Source organism: Rutilus rutilus (genome assembly GCF_951802725.1).
Source record: "Rutilus rutilus genome assembly, chromosome: 19".
Lineage (NCBI taxonomy): Eukaryota > Metazoa > Chordata > Actinopteri > Cypriniformes > Leuciscidae > Rutilus > Rutilus rutilus.
The window spans coordinates 30,449,777-30,477,123 of NC_140232.1; the positions used below are offsets into that span (position 1 = coordinate 30,449,777).

Below are 27,347 nucleotides of genomic sequence, written 5' to 3' on the forward strand. Positions count from 1 at the left end.
AACAATTTTTAATATGTAAGGCATATTTTACCTATCGGTTAGTGATATAAAATATCTTAATAATAAAGCGTAAATGCATATGTAAATACGTCATAGTTCAAAGTAGTGATGGGACGACGGTCCGATTCATTTCTGCGAATCGGTTCTTGGAAATTGTTCGTCTCAAGGAACGGGTTAAAAACGTTTTGATCTCATGATGTGATCTCTGACATTCTCGCTTGGCATATTACATACTCAAAACGTCAGTAAAGCTATATATATAAATATGTATGCATGTACACACATTACTATTTATTAAAACCAGCTCTATTATCATAGTAAAACTGTCAAGTTCAAAAGAGACTCGGTTCAATGGGGACCCGAGAAGCGAGAAGCGCACGGACCGATTCATTCCAATTCGTGAATCGTCAACATGTTCAAGATCCGACTCAATAGAACTCGTTCACGAATCGCACATCGCTACTAGTTCAAAGGTCAAACAGCAGCTGCGCAGAAGGCGCATGTAAATGCAGCAATGTGCCGTTTCTTTCGTATAAAAGTGTAATAGTTTTAACATAGTTTGAATTTTCACCGTGCTTTAATCTCAAGCGTTATAATAAACTTTAAAGTGTCAGTGTTTTGAGTTCAGACAGTTGTAAAGGATAGTTTTGGAGTAGTCAGTACAGGAATGGCAGGTCCAGAGCTGCTGCTTGACTCCAGTATTCGCCTGTGGGTTGTTTTGCCCATAGTCTTCATCACTTTCTTCGTCGGAGTTCTGCGGCATTACGTCACTCAGCTGATTCATAATGAGAAGAAAGTGGATCTGCAGCAGGTGTCCGATAGGTGAGATCACTGATGCAAATGTTCAGCCATAAACATGTTATCAAACTCACAACATTTACATAGAAAATAGATAGTGAAAACATTTACAATGTAGTAATATATGTAAATTAGAATTTACTTAACGTTAAAAAAAGTCTTTATCTCGGCAGTTAAAATAAATAAAAGTTTTTATTGCTGTGTATTTTGCATTATCAGGGAATAAACATGTATAATTAATAATGCAAAATACAACTGAATTGAAAAGGAGACATTTCTTAAATTCAGAACTTTTTAATTCATTCCCATTACGAACTATGGAAATGGAAATGCAATGAATCAATTTAATTTCTTGCAAGCACATTCAATCCTAGAGAAGTTATTTTTAAGAGTTTAATAACTTAGTGCTGCAGGAAACATTTTGAGGGAAGTGTGTTTTATAATCTCATTGGAGCTGTTGCAGTTTTCACCTAACACATATGCATTTATCTAATAATAATCAAAATTCAAGCTTTTCACACTACTTAAAACCTTAAACTTTAAAACTATTTAAAACTTCCAACTGCTTCAAACTTCACGATTTTTAAACCACTTCAAACTTTCTGGTTAGGCTTTCTCAAGCCAACATAAAATTTGTCTCGACTAACATTTTTAATCTAGTCTAATCTTATAACCAGAGGTGTTTAAGACTTTAATTCATTTGTTGTTTTAATCCACAGCCAGGTGTTGCTACGCAGCCGCATTTTGAGAGAAAATGGAAAATATATTCCCAAACAGGTATTAATTACTTTAATTATGAATAACAGTTCCCAGGATATTTGCGTGGAGTCAGCTTTTAAATCTTTCCCCTGGTTTCACAGACAAGGCTTAAAGGATTAGTTCACCTTAATTACTCCCCCTCATGTCGTTCCAAATCGTAAGACTTACTTTCATCTTCGAAACACAAATGAAGATATTTTTAATGAAATCTGAGAGCTTTCTGTCCTTCCATTGACAGCTACGCAACTACCACTTTGACGCGTCAAAAAGTTCATAAAAAGATTGTAATACTAATCCAAATGAGCGGTTTAGTCCAAATTTTCTGAAGAGACTCGATCACTTTATTACCCTGGAAATCCAGAGTTCTCGCGAGAGCACAAGTTGAATTTGCTCAGCGAGTTACTCTGGTGTCGAGTAATGATGCTCATTAAATATGCCCCTCGATCTGAGCTGCACCAATCACATCGGGTTATCTGATATAGGCGGGCCAGAGGCGAGCTAAACAGATGACGACAGCGCTGCGACGTCCAAGTCATTAGTAAACATTGCAAGATGGCTATGAATGAACACCAGTTGTTTGAAACGGCTACAATGACCGAGTTAGACTTGGCTTTTTATCTAAAAGAGGAACAGAAGACGCCGCTCGAATCGTTCCTCTGCAAGAAGGACGTTTTTGCTGTTTTGCCGACCGGATACGGCAAGAGTCTAATCTACCAGTTAGCTCCGCTGGTAGCTAAGCGTATGGGGCTTGTTGTGATTGGTCGTAGTGTTATCCAATTGCGTGCAGTGAGATTTTCAAATGCATGCTTGGTGCCGCCCCTCGAGCTGGCCAATTTTTATTAGTCGACGCCAGACCATTAATCTTTTAGATTTGGGTCTGGATTTCCAGGCTATCACTTTATATGATGAACAGATTGAATTTAAGCTTTTATTCATATGTAAACATTGATCAGCGAACATAAACAGAAGCCCAACCGAACCTGCTTGACACAACAAGAATGAACCTCATTGGTTCTTGCAGAAGCTCAAACGTGCTGCGTAACACGAGAATGAACCTCATTGGTTCTCACGCATCAAGCTTCTGTTTTTTTCTGTTAATCTAAGCCCTGTCTGTTAAACCAGGCCTTTATTTGTTGATTTAATGTGTCACTGATAAACGATGCTGTCCCGTTGCAGTCATTCGCCATGCGAAAACACTATTTCAATGACCCTGAGACTGGATTCTTCAAGACGGTCAAAAGAAAAGTGATCCCCAAAAACCCCATGACCGGTGAGATGTTACTCTAACATCCCAGAACTAGAGGAAATGACCTTCTATGCTTCATCACTATGTCTGAAAACCTGTCCTTTTTTTGCTCCCAGACCCCAGCATGTTGATGGACATGATGAAAGGGAATCTGACCAATGTGCTGCCAATGATTCTGATAGGAGGATGGATCAACTGGGCCTTTTCTGGTTTTGTCACAAGTATGAGCTTTTGTTACTTGGTAGAATTAAAATGGCAAACTAGAAGAGAAGAATCGAATGATCATGTGCAAAATGTGGTCTTATTCCTAAAACAATCATTTGCAAACGTGATCGAATTCAGGGCTGTAGGAAGGATCTGAAATGTTAAGGGAGACATTCTAAACCTTAACAGCCGGCTCATGAATTTTAATTGGGTGATGTAACGTTTGCCCAGTACATTCATAACTCATTTTCTGAAAGCCAGACGTTGGTAAGTGGGCGCTAACCATAGTAGGATTACTTCATACGTGCCTATTCAGTCCACTGCTGATGCAAGCGGTTGGCGGAGGCTTGTGTTTGGTCTTAAAGTGGTTACAGTTTGCTTTTTCTCAATGTTACCAAGCAAAACCCACTGTAGTCAATAATTTCATCCCTTAAAAACTCATCTTTGATCACCAAAATGATACATTTCAAAGTTTTTTCCTTGAAAAAAAAGTCTTCCTGCCTTAAAATAGCTTGAATGTAACTCTACACCCTTGCCCCATTTAGTATAAGTGGTTCTATGAATATGCAAATGAGCCCCGCCTCCACTCACTCCCACCAGCTCGGAGATCCACTCGTTGACGTGATTGGTTACAAGGTAGTTTGTGACGTCAGAAACACCAGCGATTTCAAACCGCATTTTTTGAGACTTTGGTTCTCTGCAGTTTTAAGGAGAAAATACTCAGGAATGGTGTTGACTTATGAATTTACACATAGTTTGTATTAAAGCATATTAAAAACACCACATAGACATATAAACAACATTAAAAGCTGGATTTTTCGACACAGGGGGACTTTAAAAATGTCAAAAAGTTATAAAAAATTATGCTGAAAAGTCAGCTTTGCATCACAAGAATACATTTTTACAATATATTCAAATAGAAAAGTTTTTTTAAATTGTAATATTATTTCTCATTATTGCTGTTTTTACAGTATTCTTTGATCAAATAAATGCAGCCTCAATGTTGTGCCGCTTATTTGCTTTCAGCTAAAGTTCCGTTTCCTCTGACTCTGAGATTCAAGCCCATGTTACAGAGAGGAATTGAGCTGCTCTCTCTGGACGCCTCATGGTACAGTATTGATGTGATGTTTTCTTTTATTTGTTGACAGAAGCTGAAAACTTTGCATAAAATCTGAATTTGTCGCTCTTAGGGTCAGTTCAGCATCATGGTATTTTCTCAATGTGTTTGGACTCAGAAGCATGTACACCCTCATCCTTGGACAAGACAATGGTTGGTTGGTTTTAAGATATTTAGACCTTTTTATGAACATCAACTTTATTCTATTATATTAAATGTTAATATATATATATATATATATATATATATATATATATATATATATATATATATATATATATATATATATATATATATATATATATATATATATATATATATATATATATATATATATATATATATATATGTATGAAGAGTTCAGATGCAAAAGCCTCTAAGTGCCATCTGAAATTTTCTTCTAGAATGATCATTCTTATCAAGCTTGTATATTTGGCATAAATGGCAATGCAAATTACCTATTAATTGTCATTTAAGTGAAATTACTGAACTTAAATATACAAGCTTGATAAAAATGACCATTCTAGAGGAATTTTTCAGATGGCACTTAAAGGCTTTTGCATCTGAACTCTTCATATATATATATATATTTACATACATACGCCTCCCGGCCAAAACAAGTCACTGTTTGGATTTAAATAGGCAAATGCTTAAGAGTGTGTAGCTTTTCATTTCTTAAACATCCATGTAGGAAGACACATCATGGCCATATTCCAGGATGACAATGCCAAGATCAAGCTCAAATTGTGAAAGAATGGTTGTGTAAAGCATTAAGAATCATTTTCTCACATGAATTGGCACCAGAACTAGTTAAACTCATTGAAAGTGTTTGGGATGTGCTTGAGGAGACTTTACAGAGTTGCATTGTTAATACAAGATCTTGACCAAATAAATGTTGTGATGTTATTTCCATCAAGAGGTGCATACATTTTTGGTCAAGATCTTGTATTGACAATGCAAGAGTCCAGCACTCTGTAAAGTCCCTGTAAAAGCTACACACTCCATCAATTAGGGTTAGAAGAACTGTTGTGTATAACATGATAGAAACATAATAATCACTACAATAATGATCCAATCATTGACTCTTAAGCATTTGCCTATTTAAATCCAAACAGCTACTTTGGCCAGGCCATTGTATGTGTATATATATATATATTTTTTTTTTTACATTTTAATCTTGGCTATGGCATTTGAGATAAGCTTTAGATCTCAGATATTTAAACTAAAAGTTGTTCATTTTTAGCTGCAGATCAGTCAAGAATTATGCAGGATCAAATGACGGGGGCTGCGATGGCGATGCCCCCTGATCCTAATAAAGCATTTAAGGTGAGTAGAACATGATTTGCGTTATTATTATGTGATGTACATCTTTGTTTTTGTTATTTTATCAGTATGAATTCTTTTTCCATGCCAAACATGCACAAACAAAAACTTTCTAAAAAAAAATGCCAGCAGCAGTTATTTGTGTTTAGCACAAATTTAGTTAAAGTACATTTTCTTGGGAAATCACGCCTACGCTCCCAGTGGACGGATTGATGTATGCAACAGCAGCCTCAATGTGGAAACGTGCTCGCTTTAATTTCATAACCTTATCATCTTAAGATAATTGTGAAACCTTAAACTTTGCTGTTTTGAAGCTCGCATAATTACAGAACTACTGAAACCTGATTGTATTAGGTGCAATAAGTCGATGCAGTTCCATTACACAATATATATATATATATCATACACAATAAGATCTTTTGGTCTTCATTTACTCACCCTCATGCCGATGTAAACCTGCATGGCTTTCTTTTCCATGCGGAAAACAAAAGGAGACGTGGCGTTTAGCAGGATGTGCGTGTGTAAAGCTCTGCGGTGCTCTGAATGTCTTCTCCTTTATGGTGGTTTCAGAGCGAGTGGGAAGCCCTGGAGATTGTGGAGCACAAATGGGCCCTGGAGAACGTTGAAGAGGAACTCATGTGTCAGGATCTGAACTTCAGAGGACTCTTTAGCTAAGATCTACAGTAAGAACAACCACGTTCTGACGTCTGCCTGATTGCAAACCACCTTTTTGATATGAAACCAGCTGGTATTTCTTAATATTATTCAATCGTTGGTACTTGTTGACTGCAGTGATCCTGATAGTGTTGAGTTTCTTTTGTTCACCCATGTGAATGTCCTGCAAAGAATCTACAATGTGTTTGAAATTAAGTGTGTGAACTGCGCATAAACATTTAATTTGATACAGTCACAGTAAAGATCTAAATGATAGAAATTAAGCCAAAGAAATTAATACAGAATTCCTCATGTTTTATGTCTTAATAGTTTATGTGTGAAATGGTGCCTTGAAGGGAAAAAAATATAAAAAATCAAAAATATATATATATTTTTTTCACTTAAAACGTCAGTGCATTAAATGGTTGCTATGCAGTTTTCTCCTTTGTGGTTGGTGATCATCACACAGTTCCTTATGGACAAGCCATTGTTTCAGACACAGAGATGATATAACAGCAAATTGAATGTAAAAACAGATTCTATTTTGGTCTCCGTGCTAGAGAGGAATGTAATAATTTAATAAACATTATGGAACCCTAAGGTGAGGAGGAAATCAATTTGTGCTCGTCTCTGATCGAATCATTCGAGAGGAAATGGGGCCGGAAGATGGTTTGTCTAATATTGGTGAATCATATATTTAACACTTGCATGACTCCACGTTTCAAACACAAACTTGTTTGAAATGATCATATTCTTCATGTTGTAATTGGAGAAAACACTACATATACTCAAAATTCAAATAAGCTTTTATTTGATCACTTTTTTTTTTTTTTTTATATATATACAGAAAATGCCTCCACAATGCAAAATCATAAATATGAAAATTTGGCGACTATATGGTGAAGTCTACTGTGAAACGGGCTTCAGAATATTGTGAAATTATGTGTTGCATTGACAGTCTAATTCTGAAATCAAACTAATTGAATCGCTCACACAATTCAATCGTTCATACACAGCCGACCATCTCGTTAATTTCACAAGAACATGAAACGACTGCAGGTCAAACAGTAGCTCTAATAAATATTTGGGTTTGATATTTGAAAGGCTTGCATTAAAAAAATTAGGCTGTATGTGACTTTTTGAAGCTGCCTTTTCCAGAACTAGCTAATTATTTTATATTGAAATACTAGAATTAAGCCATTTAATTACTATAAAATAGTAAAGCTGAAACTATCTTTAAATAGATTGTTGCATTCAGTAAACTTTGTACAAAATGGAAGACTATAGGTGAGAAATAAATGTGCTAAATCTTTGAGGAATTATTTTGAAAACTGTCCATTTGTAGAGCAGACTACAAGAAAAATTCTTTAAATCTCACAAACCAAGTCAATAACATGTCCAGGTCCACATTTTTTAATATTAAATATGCATAAATTAAAAGGAGTAAACAAATACTACCATAATGTATTGTATAAAAATATAATTTCATATTTTTGCCTGGTTTTGATTACTTTTGTTCTGTACAGGTTTTGTGAGATTCCCGTGTGATATTATATTAGAACATCCTGAAGGTATTAAGTGCTCCTGTCACATACAGTGATATATTTATAGAGATCAGAAAAGTGAACGGTTTACATTATAATCTGAGGAATGCAATAAAGCAGTGCAAATAAAAAAGCATTTTCTATAAGATCGTTACGCGGTGGGCCAAATTAATTACAACGCTGCAGAGAAGTGTTCATATGCAGTCGGTACAAAAACAAATGAATGCATTTCCCCATTGCCAAAGGATCTACGCGTCCTTTCATTCAGAGGTAAAACAACGTAAATGGAAGCCAAATGTGTCCAATCTAACCTCGACTTTATAGTCATTTATTCATATCAAAAGCTGTGTATACAATTATATATTCAATCTATAATTATTAACAAAATAAAATGAAAGCGCCCCATCCCCAGCATCTGATCCAAATGATCAAAGATAATACAACATTTATTACAATACAAAAATACTGTACATAGGTGCCTTAAAAATCATCATGTAAAGAGCTCTATCCAGAAAGCACTTTGCTGAAATATTCTCATCGCTCCAAAGAGTTTATAAATTCAACACAGTTAGTCAAAAAAAAGAATGTAATGTTTAAATCTTGCTGCGCATTTTCCTTTCATTTAAGATAAAAAAAAAAAAAAAAGCAAAAAAAAAAGCAAATTCTCGCTGGAAAACAGGCCTCCGTTTGTGTCCCGCAACGGAGGGGCTTTTCCCAGACCGACGGACAGACGGAAAAAAAATTTGGTGAATTATAACCATCTCTATTTCTCACTCCACATCAGCATCTGGCAAATACGAAAATAAATAGATCACGAGTGAGTGGACAGACTTTACTAGAAGATCTCAGAAATCATAGTGAAAAAGGATTTTTGATCACGATGTCCCTGATATGATAAACCATCCCTGCTAATCGCGCCCTCGCTGAAAAGCCTGATGGAATAAACAGGAGGCCTGATTCGTGATGCTAAACGGTGCAGCTTTCCCCCAAGGTTGGGCGTTCAGACATCACCATTGTGGACAGCAGCTTAGCTAGCTCAGAAAAGCAAGCTTAGGAAAAAAAAATAAAGAACACAGTTGGTGACGACGAACAGCGCAAACCTCATTCTCCGAATTCTAAATCATTGCTGAAGCGATGCAGACGAATCGGTATGCGATCTATGCATCCGCCACCACCAGCTTAACCCGTTTCCTTGAGTTCGTCATTAAGAAAAACACAAAATTCTGCATTCCCACCCCATGATGCTTGTGCACCAGCCTGAGAGAGTAGCCCCAGCCTCGCCAACTTCCTGTCGGAGTCAGAGCAGAGGCCGAGGTTCAAGTTTCTGTAGATTAAAGATTAAAGTTGGAAGTGATAAGAGTGAGAAAGAATGAAGGGGAGTGGGAAAACGACAGAAATCAGTCCGTCTCCATGCTGACACAGGACGAGGCTCCGTCCACGGCATCATGGGTCTGGGACGTGATGTGGTTCTCTGGGACGGGTGGAGGGACGGTGGGCTGGCGGATCTTGTCTTGGCGCTGGTAGAACAGGAGGTAGGCGGCACTGGTCTACAAGAGCAGATGGAGATCGAACGTTTCAGTGACTGCTTTTCAAGGCTGCATTTATTTGATCGAAAACAGTGAAAACGGCAATGCGGTGAAATATTATGACAATTTAAAATAAGTGTTTTCAATTTTAATGTTATTAAAATTGTAACTAAAACAGATTTTTCAGCATCATTACTCCAGTCTTCAGTGTCACTTTATCCTTCAAAAAATCATGCTGATTTGCTGCTCAAGAAACAGCATTAAAGTCCCCATGAAATCAAAATGGACCATTCTTATTTTAGGGAATACTGCAGTATTTATTATAAATGATTTATCTGTGCACATTTTTATTTATTTTTTAATCAAAATAACTTCTCCTTCCTTTTGCAACGACATCTCTTCGCTGATGATGTGTTTACTGGCGGGACAACATGTCACTCACATGACATCACAGCAATAGCAATCATCCAATTAATTCCAAAATCAAGTCCCGCCCTACATTTTTGCTTGTTTGAGAAGCCGTTTCACTCGGATTATTCATCACATTAGGAAAGAAAAGACTATCACAAGTTTCGTGCCAGCTTTAATTACATTTCTGCTTATACAGTTTGGTTGGTTTGTTTTGTTTAGATTTACTTTCGTAAATCACCTTAACCCTGTGAAAGCATATAGTAAATTTACAAATTGTATTTTTTAAATCCTATTAATATTAGTCAACTCCCAAGATGTGGCTGGACGACATGTGATCTCAATCTGGAGGCCACCATGAGTTTATGATGTAGAATAAACCAGCTCTACTCCACTGATATGACCATTTCAAAAGGTTTTTTTTTTTTTTTTTAACGGTCTTTTTGGACCCGTGCAGCCAAGAGGCAGAGAAAGTTATTGTGTTTTGAGGAAAAACAAACATTTAATTTTGTCTAGGAGAGAATGCACTGATGAATCATGCACAGCAAGGCCGAGAAAATGTATTAAAAAGTAAAAAGGGTCTGTTTTGATTTCATGTTGACCACTCAACCCACAGAGAAGCATCAATCTCACCACAATCTGTTCCTCCCTTGCAAAGGTCACCTTGCTGTCGTCAAAGTAATACCACTGGCCGTTGTCCTTGTTCTGGGCATAACTAGTATCTAGAAGGGATAAAAAGGGAAATATTTTTGTAATGTTATTATCACTAAACAAAAAAGCTAGGAATGCACCTATACCACTTTTCTCAGAGTGAGTCAGATACTGATACTTTCATTTTTGGCACTCGCCGATAAACAAACAAAAATAACGACTTTATTCGACAATCTCTTCTCTTCCATGTCATTCTCCGCCAGCTCATTATTGACCGACGCTGTTCACGTGAGCACCACGACACATGCGATTGTTGAATAAAGTCATTGTTTTTTTTGCACACAAAAAGTATTCTCGTCGCTTCATAACATTACATGTGAACCACTGCAGTCACATGGACAATTTTAACAATGTCTTTACTATCTTTCTGGGCCTTGAAAGTTGCAATGATGTTGCTGTCTATGGTTGGTTCAGAAACCTCTCGGATTTCATCAAAAATATCTTAATTTGTGTTCCGAAGATGAACGAAGGTCTTGAACTAAGGAACTAATGACATGAGGGTAAGTAATGACAGAATTTACATTTTTGGGTGAACTATCCCTTTAACTTGTTGAGCAAATAGATGTTTTCTTCAGTTATTTTCTTAAAGGAGAACTCCGGTCAATTTTAACATTGAGCTCATTTTTTTGTACATTTGGAGTGCTGTCAGTACAGAGAACAACGACAAAAATCGGTGTTGCCTACCCCGTGTTATTCTATTTTTAAAATTTGCACCCTGTTGACTTCAATGGGGCAATATTTAAACCTGCTTTTAGCCTCTTAACATCCTTGATGTGTCATTACAAGTGCACAGGTCATGTGAGTGATTCCTTCGGAGTGAACGCGGCTGAATCTGACTGTAGTAGATGTGAAAGATATGAATAAAAATGATGTTTATTCAGTCAGCGCACATACCTGTATTTACATCCTGTTTTCGGTCGAAGTCCACAGTAGTCGATTGTCGAGTTCACGCGTGTGATCATAGGTACTAAACCTATGCGCGTGAACTCGACAATCGATTACTGTGGACTTCGACCGAAAACAGGATGTAAATACAGGTATGTGCGCTGGCTGAATAAACATAATTTTTTATATATTTCTTTCACATCTACTGCAGTCAGATTCACCCGCGTTCACTCTGAAGGAATCACTCACATGACCTGTGCACTTGTAATGACACATCAAGGATGTTAAGAGGCTAAAAGCAGGTTTAAAACTTGCCCCATTGAAGTCAACAGGGTGCACATTTTAAAACGAGGATAACATGGTGTAGGCAACACCGATTTTTGTCGTTGTTCTCTGTGCTGACAGCACTCCAAATGTACAAAAAAATGAGCTCAATGTTAAAATTGACCGGAGTTCTCCTTTAACGGATTAATTATGCCAGTTAAAATGTATAGTAAGAGCATTGTTTGGGTTTTTGGTATCGGTGCATCCCTAAAAATTGCATACCATTTTTGGCATGACATTTTTATCTGCGGTTTAATAAAAGCTGAGAAGACTGATGCTTACAGTGTCCATCTCGGAGTCCGCCGTAGTGGTTCGACACAGAGATCAGGTCATATCTACAGGGAGGTTCAGTACTGTTCATGGTCTTCTTTAGGAGGAAACCTGAGAAGTCCAAATCCCTGCAGACAGAGAATGAGACATATTAACCAAATGGAAACAAATGCAATAGTCTAAGAATCAACCATTGAAAATAACGTGAATATTAACTGGATGTGAAGGAACATTTATTACTCACTATGCATTTATTCCCACTATAACTATGAGTTCTCGGCACCATTAAAACAACCAGAGCTATACAAATGTACACCAAATTTTGGGGTCAGTAAGATTTGATTTTCCTTTTTTTGAAAGAAATGAATACTTTTAATCAGCAATAATGCATTAAATTGATCAAAAGTAACAGTAATGACATTAATAATGTCTCAAAAACGATATACATTTAAAATAAACACTGCTCTTTTGAACTTTCTAATCAAAGAATCCTGATTTTTTTTTTATCACAGGTTCAACAAAAATATTAAGCAGCACAACTGTTTTTAACATTGATAATAAGAAATGTTTCTTGAGCAGCAAATCAGCATATTAGAATGATTTCTGAAGGATCAAGTGACTGAAGACTGGAGTAATGGCCCCACATTTTTGAATGGTAGTGTATGTACATCTTAATCTGACAAAACAGTACTTCATCTTACCGCAAGGGGAACTCCACAATAGTATCCAGTTTCTCTCGAGAGTACTTTGTGTAGGAGAAACGCTTTAAATGGATGATCAAAACCTCTGGCAAAGACCACAGATCCAATTTCTTAGTAGCAAGCTGATGCCTTTTACATGTCGGACAATACCTACAAACCACATAAACAAACACAAACTTACAATACATCACTAGAAATTATAAAACGAATGATTCTGGCTCTAAATTCTGCAACAAACAACACAAGATGTTCCCCTTCCTTCATAAAGTTTGTAGGTGAGTCGGATATGTCAATAGCAAAGAAAGTAAAGTGTGTTGCATGTGCTTGATTGCTGATCGCTTGCTCAGCACACGCGACAGCTGGATTAAAACTACATAGTATGTGTAGCTTAAGTAAAAACATGAACTGTTACATGATTTCTGTATAACATGGTTCCCTACATTATAACGGGAAACCCGTGATTACAGTGCCACTGCACAACTAGTAAGCTTTCCTGTAAAATGTGTACCTTGAAATGCAACGTAAGTCGTTTTGAATAAAAGCATAATTGTAAATGTAATAAAGGATAGACTGGAATTAAAGCCTAGAATCTGTGAAATTACCAGGGGTTTTCCTCTTCCAGTGTCTCTACCGTGGTAAAGAGCTCTATACATTCCTGTAGCTGCACTGTCGTTTGCAGGTGAGGGACGTCCATGCTCTGATGCTTTATGTATTTCTGCATTAACACATAAACAACATGTGTTTGCAACAAAAATGATGCAGTGCATAACTTCAACCACCAAGACGGAAACAAAAGATCATTAAAAACAATGGATTTTGATTTATATTTAATCAAAGAATCAATTTCATACTGCATTTAAGCAAATTAAGCATAGCAAAAAGCTTTAAGACCAGTGGTTCTTGACTGGTGAGTAAAGGTTTGATTGAAAAACCATGATAAATGCAAATAAGAAAATGTTCAATAATTTTTTAGGATTGCAAAATATTACCCAGGGGGTAAGAGACACATTTTTATTTTATTACGTTATTACTTGTGCCTTGATGCCGTTTTGGGTTGCTGCAAAACCAGTTGAAAACCACTTGACAAAGACAAAACTAGGTAATGCATATAACATTATGAGGTTTTCATATTTATAGCAGTGACACAATACAGATCACACATCACTGCATTAGGAGCTATACTTTAAAATGAGCATGAAACTAAACCTCGAATCGAATTGACTGTATTGAGCTTTGTATGACAGGTGACATTCATTTCCTAGTGCGAACAACAGACGCAAAGCATTTCTTAAGGATCAAAGAGCTCATTAGCAATCTTACCTCGGCTTCATTCTCATTGTAATACTTCTTCTTTATATCAGGGTCCCAGTCGATGGCAATGTATGGCTGAGCTAAACAGAAACAGTGAGTCACGCCATTTGGAGAAAGGAACATTTACACTTTTGTATTCTCTGATTTAAAAGACACCATGACAGCCGCTCTTCAACTTTGAAAAGGTGTGAATTGAGCAGCCGGATAAATAAGACATATAATCTCACTTTGTTATGACCCTCGCTTGTGCGCACATGACCCTGAAGTTGTACAAAGGCATCAGAAGTAGAGAGGTCTGTAATAAATTGAGTTTCTCATTAGTGTACTCACAGCTGAAAGAGAAGCTGCTGCCCGCCTCTGCCATCCCTCGCTCCGTGGTGCCATTAGAGTTCACCGCCTGAATGGTGAAGAGGGCTTTTTTCCGTCTCTCGGTGTAGTGCCGTCTGCCCGGAACCCTCTTATTTGCCTGCACACAAGTTGCTGCCCCTTCCCCGTCTTCCTCCTCCTCCTCTTCTTCATCCTCTTCCTCCTTTCCCGCAGGTTCTGCGGCAGCACTTTGGTCCCCATCATTGGCATCTTGGGAGTTGGTGTCAGTGCTGCCGCACGCTGATTGGCCCTCTTCTGTACTGCTGGCCCGGTCCGGTTCACTGCTCGACTCTTCCTCCTCAGCTCGCTCCTCCCCCTCGCTGCTCGGGCTGGCTTCTAACGGGCCGTTGTTCTGCCCATCCGCCTGATTGCTCTCTTGAGTCTGTTCCTCTTTCTTGGCTGGCCCCGCCTCCTCCGAGTCTTCCTCGCCCTCATCTGTTCAGAAATTAATCATTATAAGTACCATACTGTTAACAAGTTTGGGGAAAGTACAATTTCTTTATGATTTGAAAGATGTCTCAGTGACATTTTACTTAAAGCCTTTATATATAATTCATTATAAAAGTCATTTTAATGCATTAATTATGCCTTGTAATGCACTTTATAATGCATATCATGAATAATTGCAACCACAGTTATAATACATTATAAATACTTCTCTATTCGTTGTTAAACCCTTAAGAAAGTATAATGCATTAAAACACGACAAACAACCAATTATTAGAAGTAACAAGGAATCTGCAAATATTATAATGCATTTTAACGTTGGTTACGTTTATTTATGAAAAGATATAATGCAACCATCTTTATTATGCATTATACACAAAGGCTTTAAGTAAAGTTACCAAAGTCTCTTATGCTCACCAAGGCTGTATTTGTACAGAAAAAACTAATATTATGTAATATTATTACAATTTAAAATGACCATTTTCTATTTGAATATATTTTCAAATTTAATTTATTCCTGTGATGGTAAAGCTGAATGTGCAGTATCATAATCTTCAGAAATCATTCTAATATACTGATTTGCTGCTCAAGAAACATGTCTTATTATTATTATCAATGTTGAAAACAGTTGTGCTGCTTAATATGTTTGTAGATTTTGAGGAATATAAATTTCAAGAACAGCATTTATTTGAAATAGAAATCACTTGTAACATTATAAATGTCTTTACTGTCAATTTTGATCAATTTAATGCATCATTGCTGAATAAATTAATTCTTAATATTGTTACTTTCTTTAAAAATAAAATAAAAAACCTTACTGTCCCCAAAAATGTTTAACTTGTGCAGTTAAAATGCAGTCATACCATCACTAACTCCGTTGGTCTGTGCCGTGTACAACTCTTCATCCTCATCTTCTTCCTCTAATTCTGAGGGATCTAGGGGATGGACATAACGCCTGTGTAGGGATATAATCATGACACATATGAATGGCAACCCAACTCTGGCTTAAAAAAAAACTAAAACTGATCAAGAAAACTTTACTTTAAATCAAAAAACAGTGATACCGAATAACACCATACGATCACAGAAGTAACAGGAAGTAGTTATTTATCAGATGCAAAGGAACTTAGATAATAGAATGCAGATACTGATACAGTTTTGCAGTAAAAAAAAACAAAAAACATCATATAAGTACAGCACATTGAATACTAAATGATCTCGAAAGTCCAATCTAGCTTGTGACAAACCCGTATGACCGGTTAGACTTACGCCAGTCTTTTCAGGAGGAGCTGGTAGAGATCTTCCCGCGTACACTGGGCGCGTGGCACAGACATCAGCAGCGGGTGACCGAACAGGGAGGTGCTGTAGCTGTTGCTGCCTGAGCCGTAATCTCTGTAATGGGAGCGTTCACGCATGTAGATGGCCAGAATCACCTCCTCATCAGCCTGATCCATACCGCCACTGTTCAGCTGATACCTGCAGCAACACACCAGAAAAAACACAGTCAGACACACACACGCACCTTTTCCTCTATAACCAGTTTATATACAGTTACAGTATACAATATTACCTGTAAAAATTGCTATAAGTTAATTACATCTGTGTGTGTTGGTGTGTTTGTATTATTAAGGCTGTTTACTCAGTCCTCTCTTACACAAATATATCGTCCCGGTCCAGTATACAGCTTAAGGACTCCTCAGCTTGGTAAATCCTATAGAAGCGATGATTGAACACGTCAGCCACAGCCATCTGTGCGAAATAGATCAATTATTAGTTCCGAAAAAATGACAGGGTCATATGATTAACCAAATCTAATAATTCGAAACAACAATGTTTCAATAGTTGAAAGAACTTGTTTGAACCTGGCTGGGTGGGACGTCTGTTGCCTGAGAGAGGGCCGTGCACAAGTCAATCACTCGGCCAGCTTTAGGGACAATCAGACGATACTGCAGAGGCAAGTCACACACATTCATCAGTCATCAGGATGAACAAAACTCAGATGTAAAGCATCCTTACTAAGCGCTGTTCAACAGAACTCTCAGACTATTTTGCCCTGAGCAAAACTGGTTCTGATGACAACATCACACACCACCAGCTGTCTTCCTGTTTACAGATGTGCAGCGCTACATCATTCACATCTGCTAAACTCATAGCATGGGCTCACTCATAATGAGCATGTCTGTCGTGCTGCACATATACTGCGTTTCCTGCTAGAAATGACTGAGCATTACGGTATTTTGCAGTTTTTTTTGTGTGTATAAAACATAATACACACCTGTGTCGGTTTGGCCATGGGATCCAGTGAGACATAGAACACCTCCATGACCCTCTCCTTACTGACTGGTAAGGGCACACTTAAGTAGCAGAAGGGGTCAAATGTCACAGAGACCTTGTTGCACTCGGGGCACACCAATGTCGACTTAAACAACCCGTGGAATGTGTCGACAATGACCGAATCGTTCCGCCGCAGATGGTTGCGCCACGCTTCCTCAGCCACTTCCTGTAACACAAAAATAGAAATGTGATTCCCATAGTAACACTTTGTTTTGTTCTAACACGTTAAGAGGTCAACCAATAGTGGTTTTACAGATATTGCTAAACTAAGCTGGAAAACTGGCCAATAACAATGTTTTTTTAAATCATTATTAGGGCTGCACGATTAATCTAAATAAAACCGCACGCGATTTGGCAAAGGGATTATTTTATGCGCAGCTTGTCAGTGCAGCACGGCTGATCAGTAGTATATGCTGCTCCATCTGAACGCCAGAGGGCGCTTTCACGCATACACACCAAAATATGCCCCAACAGAAGTAGATAATGCACTTCATTCCAGGAAATCCCTATGGGCATAATACTATTGCTGTAGCTGAATAAACAGAAGATTGAAACGCTTTGATTGATTTATTAAATGTTGTCTTTTGTTGTTCATAAATGCTTCTCATGTTTGGAAAGATGTTTCACACGCGTTGCTTTTTCAAAAGCACGTTAAATGCTCAAACTCGCAGTGCTTTCCAATGGAGTAGCATTTACTACTGATCACAGAGCCGTACGTCACTGACAAGCTGCGCATTAAAAAAAAAAAAAATTCCGGGCCTTTGCGATTTCATAAGTGTAAACAATTTATTGTTATATATTATATATATTGTTATATGTTATAAATGGCATGAGGTACACACTATGCAAGTTATTCTTCATGTACTATAGTGTTCATGTGTAAAAAGCACCTGGTCAGGTCTTCCATCAGCATCCTTGAGTTCAATATACTCCTTCTTTTTGACCCGGTTGAGGTCTTCATGAAGACCGTCCAACAGGAAAGACAGCAGCTCCTGAGAGTCGTGTTGCTGGTAGCCCAGAAACTGTGACGCAAAGTGGCCGACCTTGGTCTGCACAGACACACAAAGGCAATGCTGGTTAATTTCTGCACTACTAATGGAGAATTAGCTAAAAACAAAACTCAAACACGCATAATTACCATATTTACAGCCTATAAATGACTTCAATTGATCAAAAGTGACAGTAAAGACATTTCAAATGTTACAAAATATTTTTGTTTCAAATAACTGCTGTTCTTTTGAACTTTCTTTTTCTTGAATCCTGAATAAAAATGTATCACAGTTTGCACAAAAATATTCAGCAGCAGCTTTCAACATTAATGATAATAAATGTTTCTTGAGCAGCAAATCGGCATATTAGAATGATTTCTGAAGGATCATGTGACACTGAAGACTGGAGTAATGATGCTGAAAATTCAGCTTTGCATCACAGGAATAAATTACACTTTAAAATACATTCAAATAGAAAACAGTTATTTTGAATGGTGATCACGTTATTGTAACGTTTGCATATTAAGATTTTTTGATTTACCTTAATTAATATGAAAGAAGGGGGAAACCGGACTGGGAATTGATGCAAACCAGATTCGAAATGGACAAAATGATTTCAGCTCTGCTGGTGTTCGCAAACAAGTTTTGCACTAAAAATGCTAATGCAGAGTGATCACTACAATTACGTTACCTTAAATACCCGAGGAACCACAGAATAGTGCCTCCCTGACCACATCTGTTTGATGACATCTGCGTAGGCTTCTGCAATTTCCCCCTTCATGCCCAGAGGGTTAGAGAAGTTCAGCTCCTCCAGATACAAGTTCATCAGGAAGTACTCCGTCAGTGGCGGCGTGTTACTCAGACACTATGGGGAAAAAATTGCACACTTCATTTTAAGAAGAGCCTTATAGATATTTTTTGTAAAAGATGTTCATGACCTCTGACCTGTAAAGCTGAGTTCATGAAGCAGGTGTTGCCCAGGTTCGTGAGGCCACACACTCCAGGAGGCCCTCGATACGAGTCCTCGTCAGCAGAGTTCCGCCTGGAGACACAAAATTCCATATTAATTCCAAATATTCAATAAAATCAAAGTTATGTTTCAAAGTCCAGTGAACTGCCCATCTAAAAGAGCATTTCTGGTTATGATAGCCACATACCAACTTTAGATTTGAAAGTTCTCTACGAAAATGCTAGCTAGGTTTTAATTCTTTTTGATTTTTTTTTTTTTAAAGCTTTCTGCAGAGAAAACCATCATAATTTATCTTTATATGACTATTTCCCCCTCTCTCTTTGATGACTAGAATAAGCTAGGTTTGATTACCTTTAGGAATTCAATGTAAACGTCATCTGCTATAATATTAGCTGATCTAAATATATACTATGCATTATATTATTACTATTTTTATATATATTAAATGACTGGCTCAACACACAATATATGACTATAATATAGTATATTTCTACACTGAAATAGAGGGTAACACTATTTCGATAGTTCACCTGAAATATCTAACTAACAATAAGTAACTTTGCAAGTACATGTCAACTTCTTTTACTAACCCTAACCTAACAGTCTACCAATACTCTAATGAGATTTAGTTGGTATGTAGTTGCAAATTAATAAAAGTTAGTTGACATGTAGTTGCAAAGTATGTAGTAAGCAGAATGTCTAAAGTGGACTATCGAAATAAAGTGAAACCAAATACAGCATTACAATATAAGGTTGAGGCAGTGCAGATCAAGTGATTTTTGCAGCTTAGGTTCAATATTTGGGGATAACTGGGGATGAATAGCACATTAAGCTCCTTAATTCCAAAAAAATCAGATAAAATTTGATTCCTCATGATATGACCTCTTTAAAACATGTCCCATATCTTTTTAAACTGATCTGTATTGGGTAAAATCTCCTTCGCAACCGACTACAGTTGTTTGTCTGTTTATAATTTAGCACCATGCCAACAACTATGGTTATATTCATGGTTAGAAACAAGTGGAAAATTGAAAAAGTAAAAAATAAATATAAAAAAATCTAACCTTTATATAACCAACAAATAAAAAGACAATTTATAAAAGGTTTTTAAATTTTTTTTATTAAGAAAAATCTAACTCTAAATCTGCCCACACTTTATTAAAATATCTTAATAAGAATGAATCGAAAAGTAGAGGCCTAGAGGAGAGAAACCATTACAGTCAATCAAAATATGCTTCAGAGATATTGGACTCTGGCATAAGGGGCATATAAGAAGATCTTTGTCACACAATGTTTTTCCCAAACTACGAGATTGATCTTGTAAAGTTTATTTGTGCTATACTGATCCCATTTTCCTTGCCATTTTTGAAGCGTCTAACATACTACAACTAGTTGCGGCTGATGAAACCTGTATGGATGACTGGGTGTTTTGTGCTTTAGACACGTGACTTTCCATTTACCTAAACAAAAACAGAAAGGAAACTTGCGCTAGTGCACGAGAGAAGGAAGCTGGTGCCTTCATACTCACATGATCTGAGGCCTGGACGTGGGCCACGTACCGTCCACATTCCTGATCTCCATAATCACCGTCTGTGGAGTGGGTAGAGCATGTTAAGACACAACACACCCACAAACACAAGCAGGGTGGCCCATGACAAAGCATTCTTCTTTTTTCTTTTTTTCTAAGTACTAGTAGAAATGTTTGTCTATATGACAAACCAACTGGGCGAGGTTGCCGGCAGTGCTTATTGCATAACCGTTTGGTGACATTTACAGCAAAATGACGGATGATCAGAGTTAAGGAGTGTAAATGGTAGGTGTGTATTTTACCATGCCGGAACTGAGGCAGGCGTCTAGGACAGTCATGTTAAGGTTGCGTAGCCTTTCTGAGCTCGTATCCGTACTCCTCATCCACAGTCGGCTCTCAGCAGTCTCTGACACAGTAAAATGCTGCCGTATCTTTTGATGTATAGTGTCTATGAAACACAGATACAGACGATAGTGATTTACACACAGGAGAAAACACATTCAGAGATCTGCAGCTCAGATACACCAGGCTGCCAAAGTCGTGAAGGGTTTCACACATCCGTTTACAAAACATAATTACACGCCAAATATAAAATAGATCTGAGAGAACAACATTCTGTAAAACATGTGGCAGTCCAGAGCTTGAGCTAAACCTTTGATGCTTTGAAGAAGACATTTAGAAGCAGTTTATCAGGCATAATTCACCGTTTATAGCTATGAATTAGTATGAGCAGAAAAAATGAGGTATATAGGCTACTGTCATCTAGCTTGATAACATTACATTTAATAACATAGACTAATGTTCAAAAGGTTTGGAAGATTTTAACTGAAATAAATAAATACTTTATTCAGCAAAGATGCATTAAATTAAGCAGAAATTACAGTAAAGACATTTGTAATGTTACAAATAAAACCTATTTTAAATAAATGTGGTTCTTTTGAACATTCTATTCATTAAAAATTGTAACCCTGAAAAAAATATATATTTAGCAGCAGTTTTTAACACTAATAAATGTTTCTTGAGCAGCAAATCATCATATTAGAATGATTTCTGAAAGATCATGTGACACTGAAGACTGGAGTAATGATGCTGAAAATTCAGCTTTGCATCATAGAAATAAATTACAAAATAGAAACGTTGTTGTAATGATATCTCAACTTGAGTGGTAGTGTATGAATGTCATTCAATAAAAGAACATATAAAACCATGATGAGTTAACTTAAAGAAAGATCATAGTACAAGCAGCTTTACAAGCAGAAGATTTTACTACAAAAGATTATCTATTAAATGATAAACCAATGGATGAACACTGGATCTGTGCCACCCGCCATATGCATGTGAATGCATGAGAGAGGGAAAAAGCACATGCAAAGAAGTTTCTTTTTTAAGTTTGGTTAACTCTGTGAATTTGTCTAACAAAACCAGTACACCAGTAGATCTAAACGTCACAAACTGAGCTCAATACAATGAATGAAGTGGACTGAACTCATTAGAATTATTATTATGATGTTCATTGCAGTGATTGTACATAGTGAGACTGCATCTTTAAATGTCCCAATACTTTGTGAAACTAGTATATACATTAACAGCCGTTACTCACGTATCTTGTCTGCTCGACTGAACTGTCCAGCTACGGTGCTTTCCAAGTTACTAGAGAGACAGAGGTAGACCTCCACAGGGTAGACCTCTACTTTAACAGTGCTGGGAAGATCAACGACCTGGAAAGAGAAAGATGAAGACTTTCACATCATCTTCAGTTAAATGGCAAACACTGCCTAATTGGACTCCAATACAAAGAAAAGTTAACAGTCGGGTCAACACTACCTTTCGTTCCAAAGGAGGCTGATCATCCATCAAGTCATACCATAACAAGAGTTTTTGCCAGGCTTCTGATGGGACCAGGATGAAGTCCTCATTCTCTGACAGCCTCTCTTTCAGGTGGTAGGAATCCAAATCTACAAAAAGCATACAAATATCTCAAACATATTCTTCACCCACAGTTATTAAAAGGCAGGGTAGGTGATTTGTACCAGAAGCTGGTTAAAAGTCTCTTCACATCCTGATAGCAATCACTAAGTTAAGTGGCTTAAATGTATTTATATGTACATATATCGTCTGTAGAAGGCGTAGGACCATAAAATGTTCATCCAATCATTGCATTCGGTCTAAATGCAATGATACAATGTCCAACCTGCCTGTCAACGTGTGTATCTCCATACCTCCGGAGACATCAACGTCAGCTAATGCTGCGTTTACGCCATAACTACTGTGATTTGGAATAGATTTGGAAACCTGTGACGTTATACTTGGAGCGGTTCGTGAATCGAATTTATGCGTTTAAATGGCAACTTTGAAACGCTCTTTAAATTATTTTTTATATTTACAATGTGTATTGCGATTTTTTTAAGATTTGCGATTCTACAAGTATTGCGATTCGATATTGGAATACATTGCAATTTTTTTTAACACTAGACCATCGGGAAAAGTTAAATCATACACTTATACAGACTGTACATGATGTAGCCTATAAGATGAGTCATATTTACAAAAACAAATCACCACATCTTTTCTGACTTTTATTTCAGAAGCATCATACAATACTACATTCTCTTGAATAAATGATTCAATAATAAATACATTTTTTAACAGTCACTTGTCGCCACTTTAGTGGCAAAACAATGTAAATGATAAATGCGTTATTTTAAGCACCAAGTTTATATCAAAAGCTGATTTTGATCGCTATCGTAGACGTCAGTGTTCATATTTGAACTTTAAACTTTTATCCAAGTACTTCTATGATAACTTGAACTACTGTATCACAGAAATAATGATACTATGAGGTTGAAAAGACTGTTTGTGAAGCTGTTTCATGACAACTCTCTCCAGGTCAGCGCCAACACAGCTTTGAATGTTGCGATATGATTTTGTCAAAGGTTAATAGACATACGAATTGAAAGATCGCGTGGGTGTTTGAATCGAGATCACAGTCTTTTAAAGATGAATCGTGCAGCTCTATCGTCTTATCTCTCTCAGCATGAGTAGCGCGAGGGCTTTTCAGTGCTTTCAGTCTCACTCTTCCACGCGTCCACTTGGGATATTACGTCACTAAACACTCATAGATAACGACACATTTCATCCTCTGTTTTGGAAGGAAAGTGGCTAACTTCTGTCAACCTCATCCACAAGCAAGGACAAAAATAAAGCTATTGAATTTGAATGAATATCAATACAAATGATTTTAGAATCGTAATAAAAAATAAAAATCACGATAGCTTTTAAGTTGTTTAAGTACATTATTATTGTAATGTTATGTGCTTTGAGACATGAGGTAGTTTAACGCCGTCTCTCGTGATGCTTTTTAATCCCTGCTGTACGTGTTCATGTGTTTTGAAGGAGGCGTGGCTGTAGAGACGCTCTGAAGGAATCTTATGTTTTCAATGCTAGCTTACTATTGCTAGCCTCTCTGAAAATTGCCTACCCTGCCTTTATGGGAACAGATTTACAGAGAATGAGACATTACACATTTTCATGGGGCAACTATGGTATCATGTTCTAAAAGTCAGAATGAACCGGAAGTTGCAATACTCTTTTTGTTTCATATTGTGACATATATACAAATGAAAAAAAAAAAAAGTAAAAAAAAAAAATAGGACAGGACTTGATTTCGTCCATCAGGAACTGATTGGTTAATTTTAATAGTTGTGATATGATATTGGTCGATCTCATGTGATTGACAGGTTGCCCCGCCCTAACTCCAATTGAGGGCGAAATTATTATTTTTAAATAATGATGTGCACAGATAAATTATTTAAAGGAATACTGCAATAGTCCATATAAAAACAAGAATTGTCCATTTATATTTCATGGTGACTTTAACATCTCAGAATAGCAAAAAACTTACCTTCAAAGAGCTCAGTGTTATCAATCTTTCCGGGATAAGAGGAGGAATTTTGGTCCCCGGTGTGCACATACTCTTTCCACTGATCAAACCATCTCTTGTCCAACAAATACCTGCGATACAAGACACTTGCACCTGTCACACATTCTGCACTGCTTATTTATATCAGTCCAACATCATTTAATGAGCTTTAGGACAAATCTGTTTAATGCAAACTGCACAGGGCACCAGTGAAAGACACGGATTAAGACACTTGCCCATCTGTCTTTCAGGACGAGAATGAATTTATGGCTGATCTGCCTTCCCTTTCCAAGGAACGAGCAGAAACCGAAAGTAACATTCCCATAACAGATTGGCATACCTTCCAGAGATGGAAGTGAAACTTAAAGCAAGTGTGTTAATACATTTGCTCAATGAAAATGAAATGAAAGAGTTTAAAGCAGGCAGAGTTGGGAATGTGGTCAGACAACCAACATGTCAAAACGTAATGATCCTTAGGAAGCTGTTAACCAGGTTAACAGATCTATCAGGCCTGAAACCTCACCTGTATGTTAGTTTCGCTCTCTTATTTAAATCATTTTTAACTCTCTCAGTTATCTTGGCAAGGCTACTACTGAACCTGGAAACCCTCAAACAACACAAACCCAAACATGTTATCAGGTTTATAGAGTTATGCTAGAGCTTTATCTGTGTTGTTGTTGTTTAATGAATGTTTGTTTGTTTGTTATCTAGGCTGAAGTTTCTCTTACCAGCTGTCTCCGGCCCGGAGCTGCTGCTGGTTCAGGTTGTCGATCTCCCGCCACTGGGTCTCTAATCCCGGAGGCTCCGTAGCCGAACCGGTGCTGCAGTTCGCAGCCATAATCACTCATAAAATCCGAAAAAAAGCGTTAGAGCCGCATAGACACACCGGAATGTTTTGACGCAGGAAGTAGGAAGCGGTTAGAATGACAACTTCCGCCTTGCGAAAGGGGGCGGAACTCCAGGGGCGAGAGGGCGTGTGTGATGGAAGAGAGAGTTTAGAGTTTGAATCAAATAAATAGATACATAAATTACCAATATGATAAATGCCTTACCATTTTCATAACATTTACACTGAACTTATGTTGTCATATTAATGTTGTCCTTGATTGAATTCTGCCATTTGTAATATGTAATATACCATCCATCCCTAAATTGCACATAACACGGTCACTTCACATTCTTTTCCTGTCTGTGAAACGGTAGAAAAAAGTAATTCGGCTTGCCACACCAAATTGTTATAAATTGAACTAAACCTTGCAGGTTTCATAATTCGCGATATCATCACAAAACGAATTAATAACTTGAATTAATTATCGAAGTTAATAATTAATGCATTAAACAACTACAATAAAAGTTTATCCAACCTCACTCAGAGATTTCTCAGACCCCACTCAAAAGTCACGTGAAAATTCTCACCACTAACAACATATTAGACCCCATTAAACGACAAATTAAACCCAATGTACTATTTAAATCGATTGCTGGACATCGTAATGTTATTGTACATACATCTGATTTATGATTTAGAATTGTGTTAGCAACGCCGTTATTTTTCTTCTGTTGAACACAAAAGAAGATATTTAAAAAAAAATTGGTAATCAAACAGTTGAGGGCAGCCATTGAATTGAACAAAAATTAAATAAAATACTATGGAAGTCAATGGCTACCATCAACTGTTTGATTACCAACATTCTTTAAAACATCTTCTTATGTGTTCAACAGAAGAAAGAAACTCATACAGGTTTGGAACAGAATAAGGGTGAGTAAATGATGACAAAATTTTCATTTTTGGGTGAACTATCCCTTTAAGTAGCTTTTATAAACATGCCTTAGAAAAAGAACATTACTGATGTGCATCTTGAGACAAAACAATTGCACTGACATATTTTAAGATATATCAGTGCAAGTTGCTTTCGGTTAAAACAGCTCAAACATGCATTTTAATCTGGGACTAGGTTTAAACCTTGTATGTGAAACCCGGGGGTTAAAGTTTTAGCTGTAGGACAATGCAAATGGCACAAGGTGGCAGTGTTTGTCAAAAATACACAGCCACCAGTGACTCATGTCACAGAACTAATATAAGCAACCCAAACCCCTGATATAGAGGGTTTTTTTTATCAATCAAGGACATTTTAATCTGATTAAAACTGTTAAACTGTTCAAATTTGCCTAGAACACTTTAAAGATTTTTTAAGAAAAGTCATTTAATAAAAACAATGTACACTAAAATGGTCTAAAGCTGATGTTCTCGAGGCTGCAGTGCTTGGAAATTGTTTCTTTCCTTCCTGATTATGATGATTCTAAAGTGATACAGTAGGCCTAGGTCCTGTGGTCGTGTTGACAGTAAAATTGATGTGTAGACTGGATAGGTGGCTTTGAGAACACACATTCATTCCCAGAGTCTCTTGAAAGTAAAAAATGTTCTTTTATTCTATTCTCTGGCACAAAAACAACTTCAACTTCTTATTACCCCTGAATCTTTAGGCCAGCAAATGTGTCATCGTCATAATTCCTGATATTTCATATTTCTGACTGATTGATTTGTGAGCAGCTGATAATTTGGTGAATGTTCACTCTGTAGAGCCTTTCAGTCTCTCTGTAGCAGTCTGTGTTTAGTCTTCTATTGCTCCATTATCAGATGTCATAATTTCTTCACCTCCAGCGCACATGTCTGTCAACTGGGTTTAGTGTTAAGGCACTCAGACTGAGTAAACTGAGCTGCAATAGCCTAATGGTTCCTCGTCAACATAGAGAAAGAGAGATCATACTGTATGTTGTAAAAGATAACAAGAACCACCGTCTTGCAGGTCCATTAGGTTTTTTTTTTCACCTACATACTGTCGCACATGATTTGAGCACTTATGTAAATAGGGCAGAATGATTCTCTTTAATGCACATTAATATTTATGCCTAAGTAAAGTGGTTTGTGCATTGCATGTGACAATGCAATATGGTAGTGCATGCAAAATGCATGAGAACTTGGACTCTTTAAGTGTTAGCATGCATTATTATT

The 27,347-nt window shown here is 37.1% G+C and overlaps 2 protein-coding genes across 2 annotated transcripts; one reads left to right on the forward strand and one right to left on the reverse strand.

The window, feature by feature from the left end:
- The first annotated feature begins 461 nt into the window (after nucleotides 1-461).
- LOC311278534 (ER membrane protein complex subunit 3) lies at nucleotides 462-6,701 on the forward strand. Its single transcript, XM_084389445.1, has 8 exons — nucleotides 462-822; nucleotides 1,518-1,575; nucleotides 2,734-2,827; nucleotides 2,920-3,024; nucleotides 4,034-4,115; nucleotides 4,198-4,277; nucleotides 5,368-5,450; nucleotides 6,018-6,701. The coding sequence occupies exons 1-8, from the start codon at nucleotides 668-670 to the stop codon at nucleotides 6,120-6,122; spliced, it is 762 nt and encodes a 253-aa protein (XP_084245571.1). The 5' UTR covers nucleotides 462-667; the 3' UTR covers nucleotides 6,123-6,701.
- Nucleotides 6,702-7,945: 1,244 nt separating this feature from the next.
- Nucleotides 7,946-25,240, reverse strand: usp11 (ubiquitin specific peptidase 11). Its single transcript, XM_084389444.1, has 21 exons — nucleotides 25,063-25,240; nucleotides 24,317-24,426; nucleotides 22,240-22,370; nucleotides 22,016-22,133; nucleotides 20,718-20,863; nucleotides 20,416-20,477; nucleotides 18,863-18,959; nucleotides 18,609-18,782; nucleotides 17,819-17,977; nucleotides 16,870-17,094; nucleotides 16,457-16,540; nucleotides 16,249-16,343; nucleotides 15,864-16,070; nucleotides 15,458-15,549; nucleotides 14,112-14,582; nucleotides 13,791-13,861; nucleotides 13,073-13,185; nucleotides 12,471-12,620; nucleotides 11,782-11,897; nucleotides 10,213-10,301; nucleotides 7,946-9,192 (listed from the first exon to the last, which is right to left on the reverse strand). The coding sequence occupies exons 1-21, from the start codon at nucleotides 25,170-25,172 to the stop codon at nucleotides 9,043-9,045; spliced, it is 2,970 nt and encodes a 989-aa protein (XP_084245570.1). The 5' UTR covers nucleotides 25,173-25,240; the 3' UTR covers nucleotides 7,946-9,042.
- Nucleotides 25,241-27,347: the final 2,107 nt, after the last annotated feature.

What these genes read in the sequence shown, in the direction of transcription:
- LOC311278534 (XM_084389445.1), top strand. Translation starts at nt 668, where the DNA reads ATGGCAGGTCCAGAGCTGCTGCTTGACTCCAGTATTCGCCTGTGGGTT. An exon ending in CTGCAGCAGGTGTCCGATAG is followed by an intron (nt 823 to 1,517) that starts GTGAGATCACTG and finishes TTTAATCCACAG; the next exon opens with CCAGGTGTTGCTACGCAGCC. An exon ending in CTCTCTCTGGACGCCTCATG is followed by an intron (nt 4,116 to 4,197) that starts GTACAGTATTGA and finishes TGTCGCTCTTAG; the next exon opens with GGTCAGTTCAGCATCATGGT.
- usp11 (XM_084389444.1), bottom strand. Translation starts at nt 25,172, where the DNA reads ATGGCTGCGAACTGCAGCACCGGTTCGGCTACGGAGCCTCCGGGATTA. An exon ending in TAACACTGAGCTCTTTGAAG is followed by an intron (nt 22,371 to 24,316) that starts GTAAGTTTTTTG and finishes TGCTTTTTGTAG; the next exon opens with ATTTGGATTCCTACCACCTG. An exon ending in ATTGTGGAGTTCCCCTTGCG is followed by an intron (nt 11,898 to 12,470) that starts GTAAGATGAAGT and finishes CTCTGTCTGCAG; the next exon opens with GGATTTGGACTTCTCAGGTT.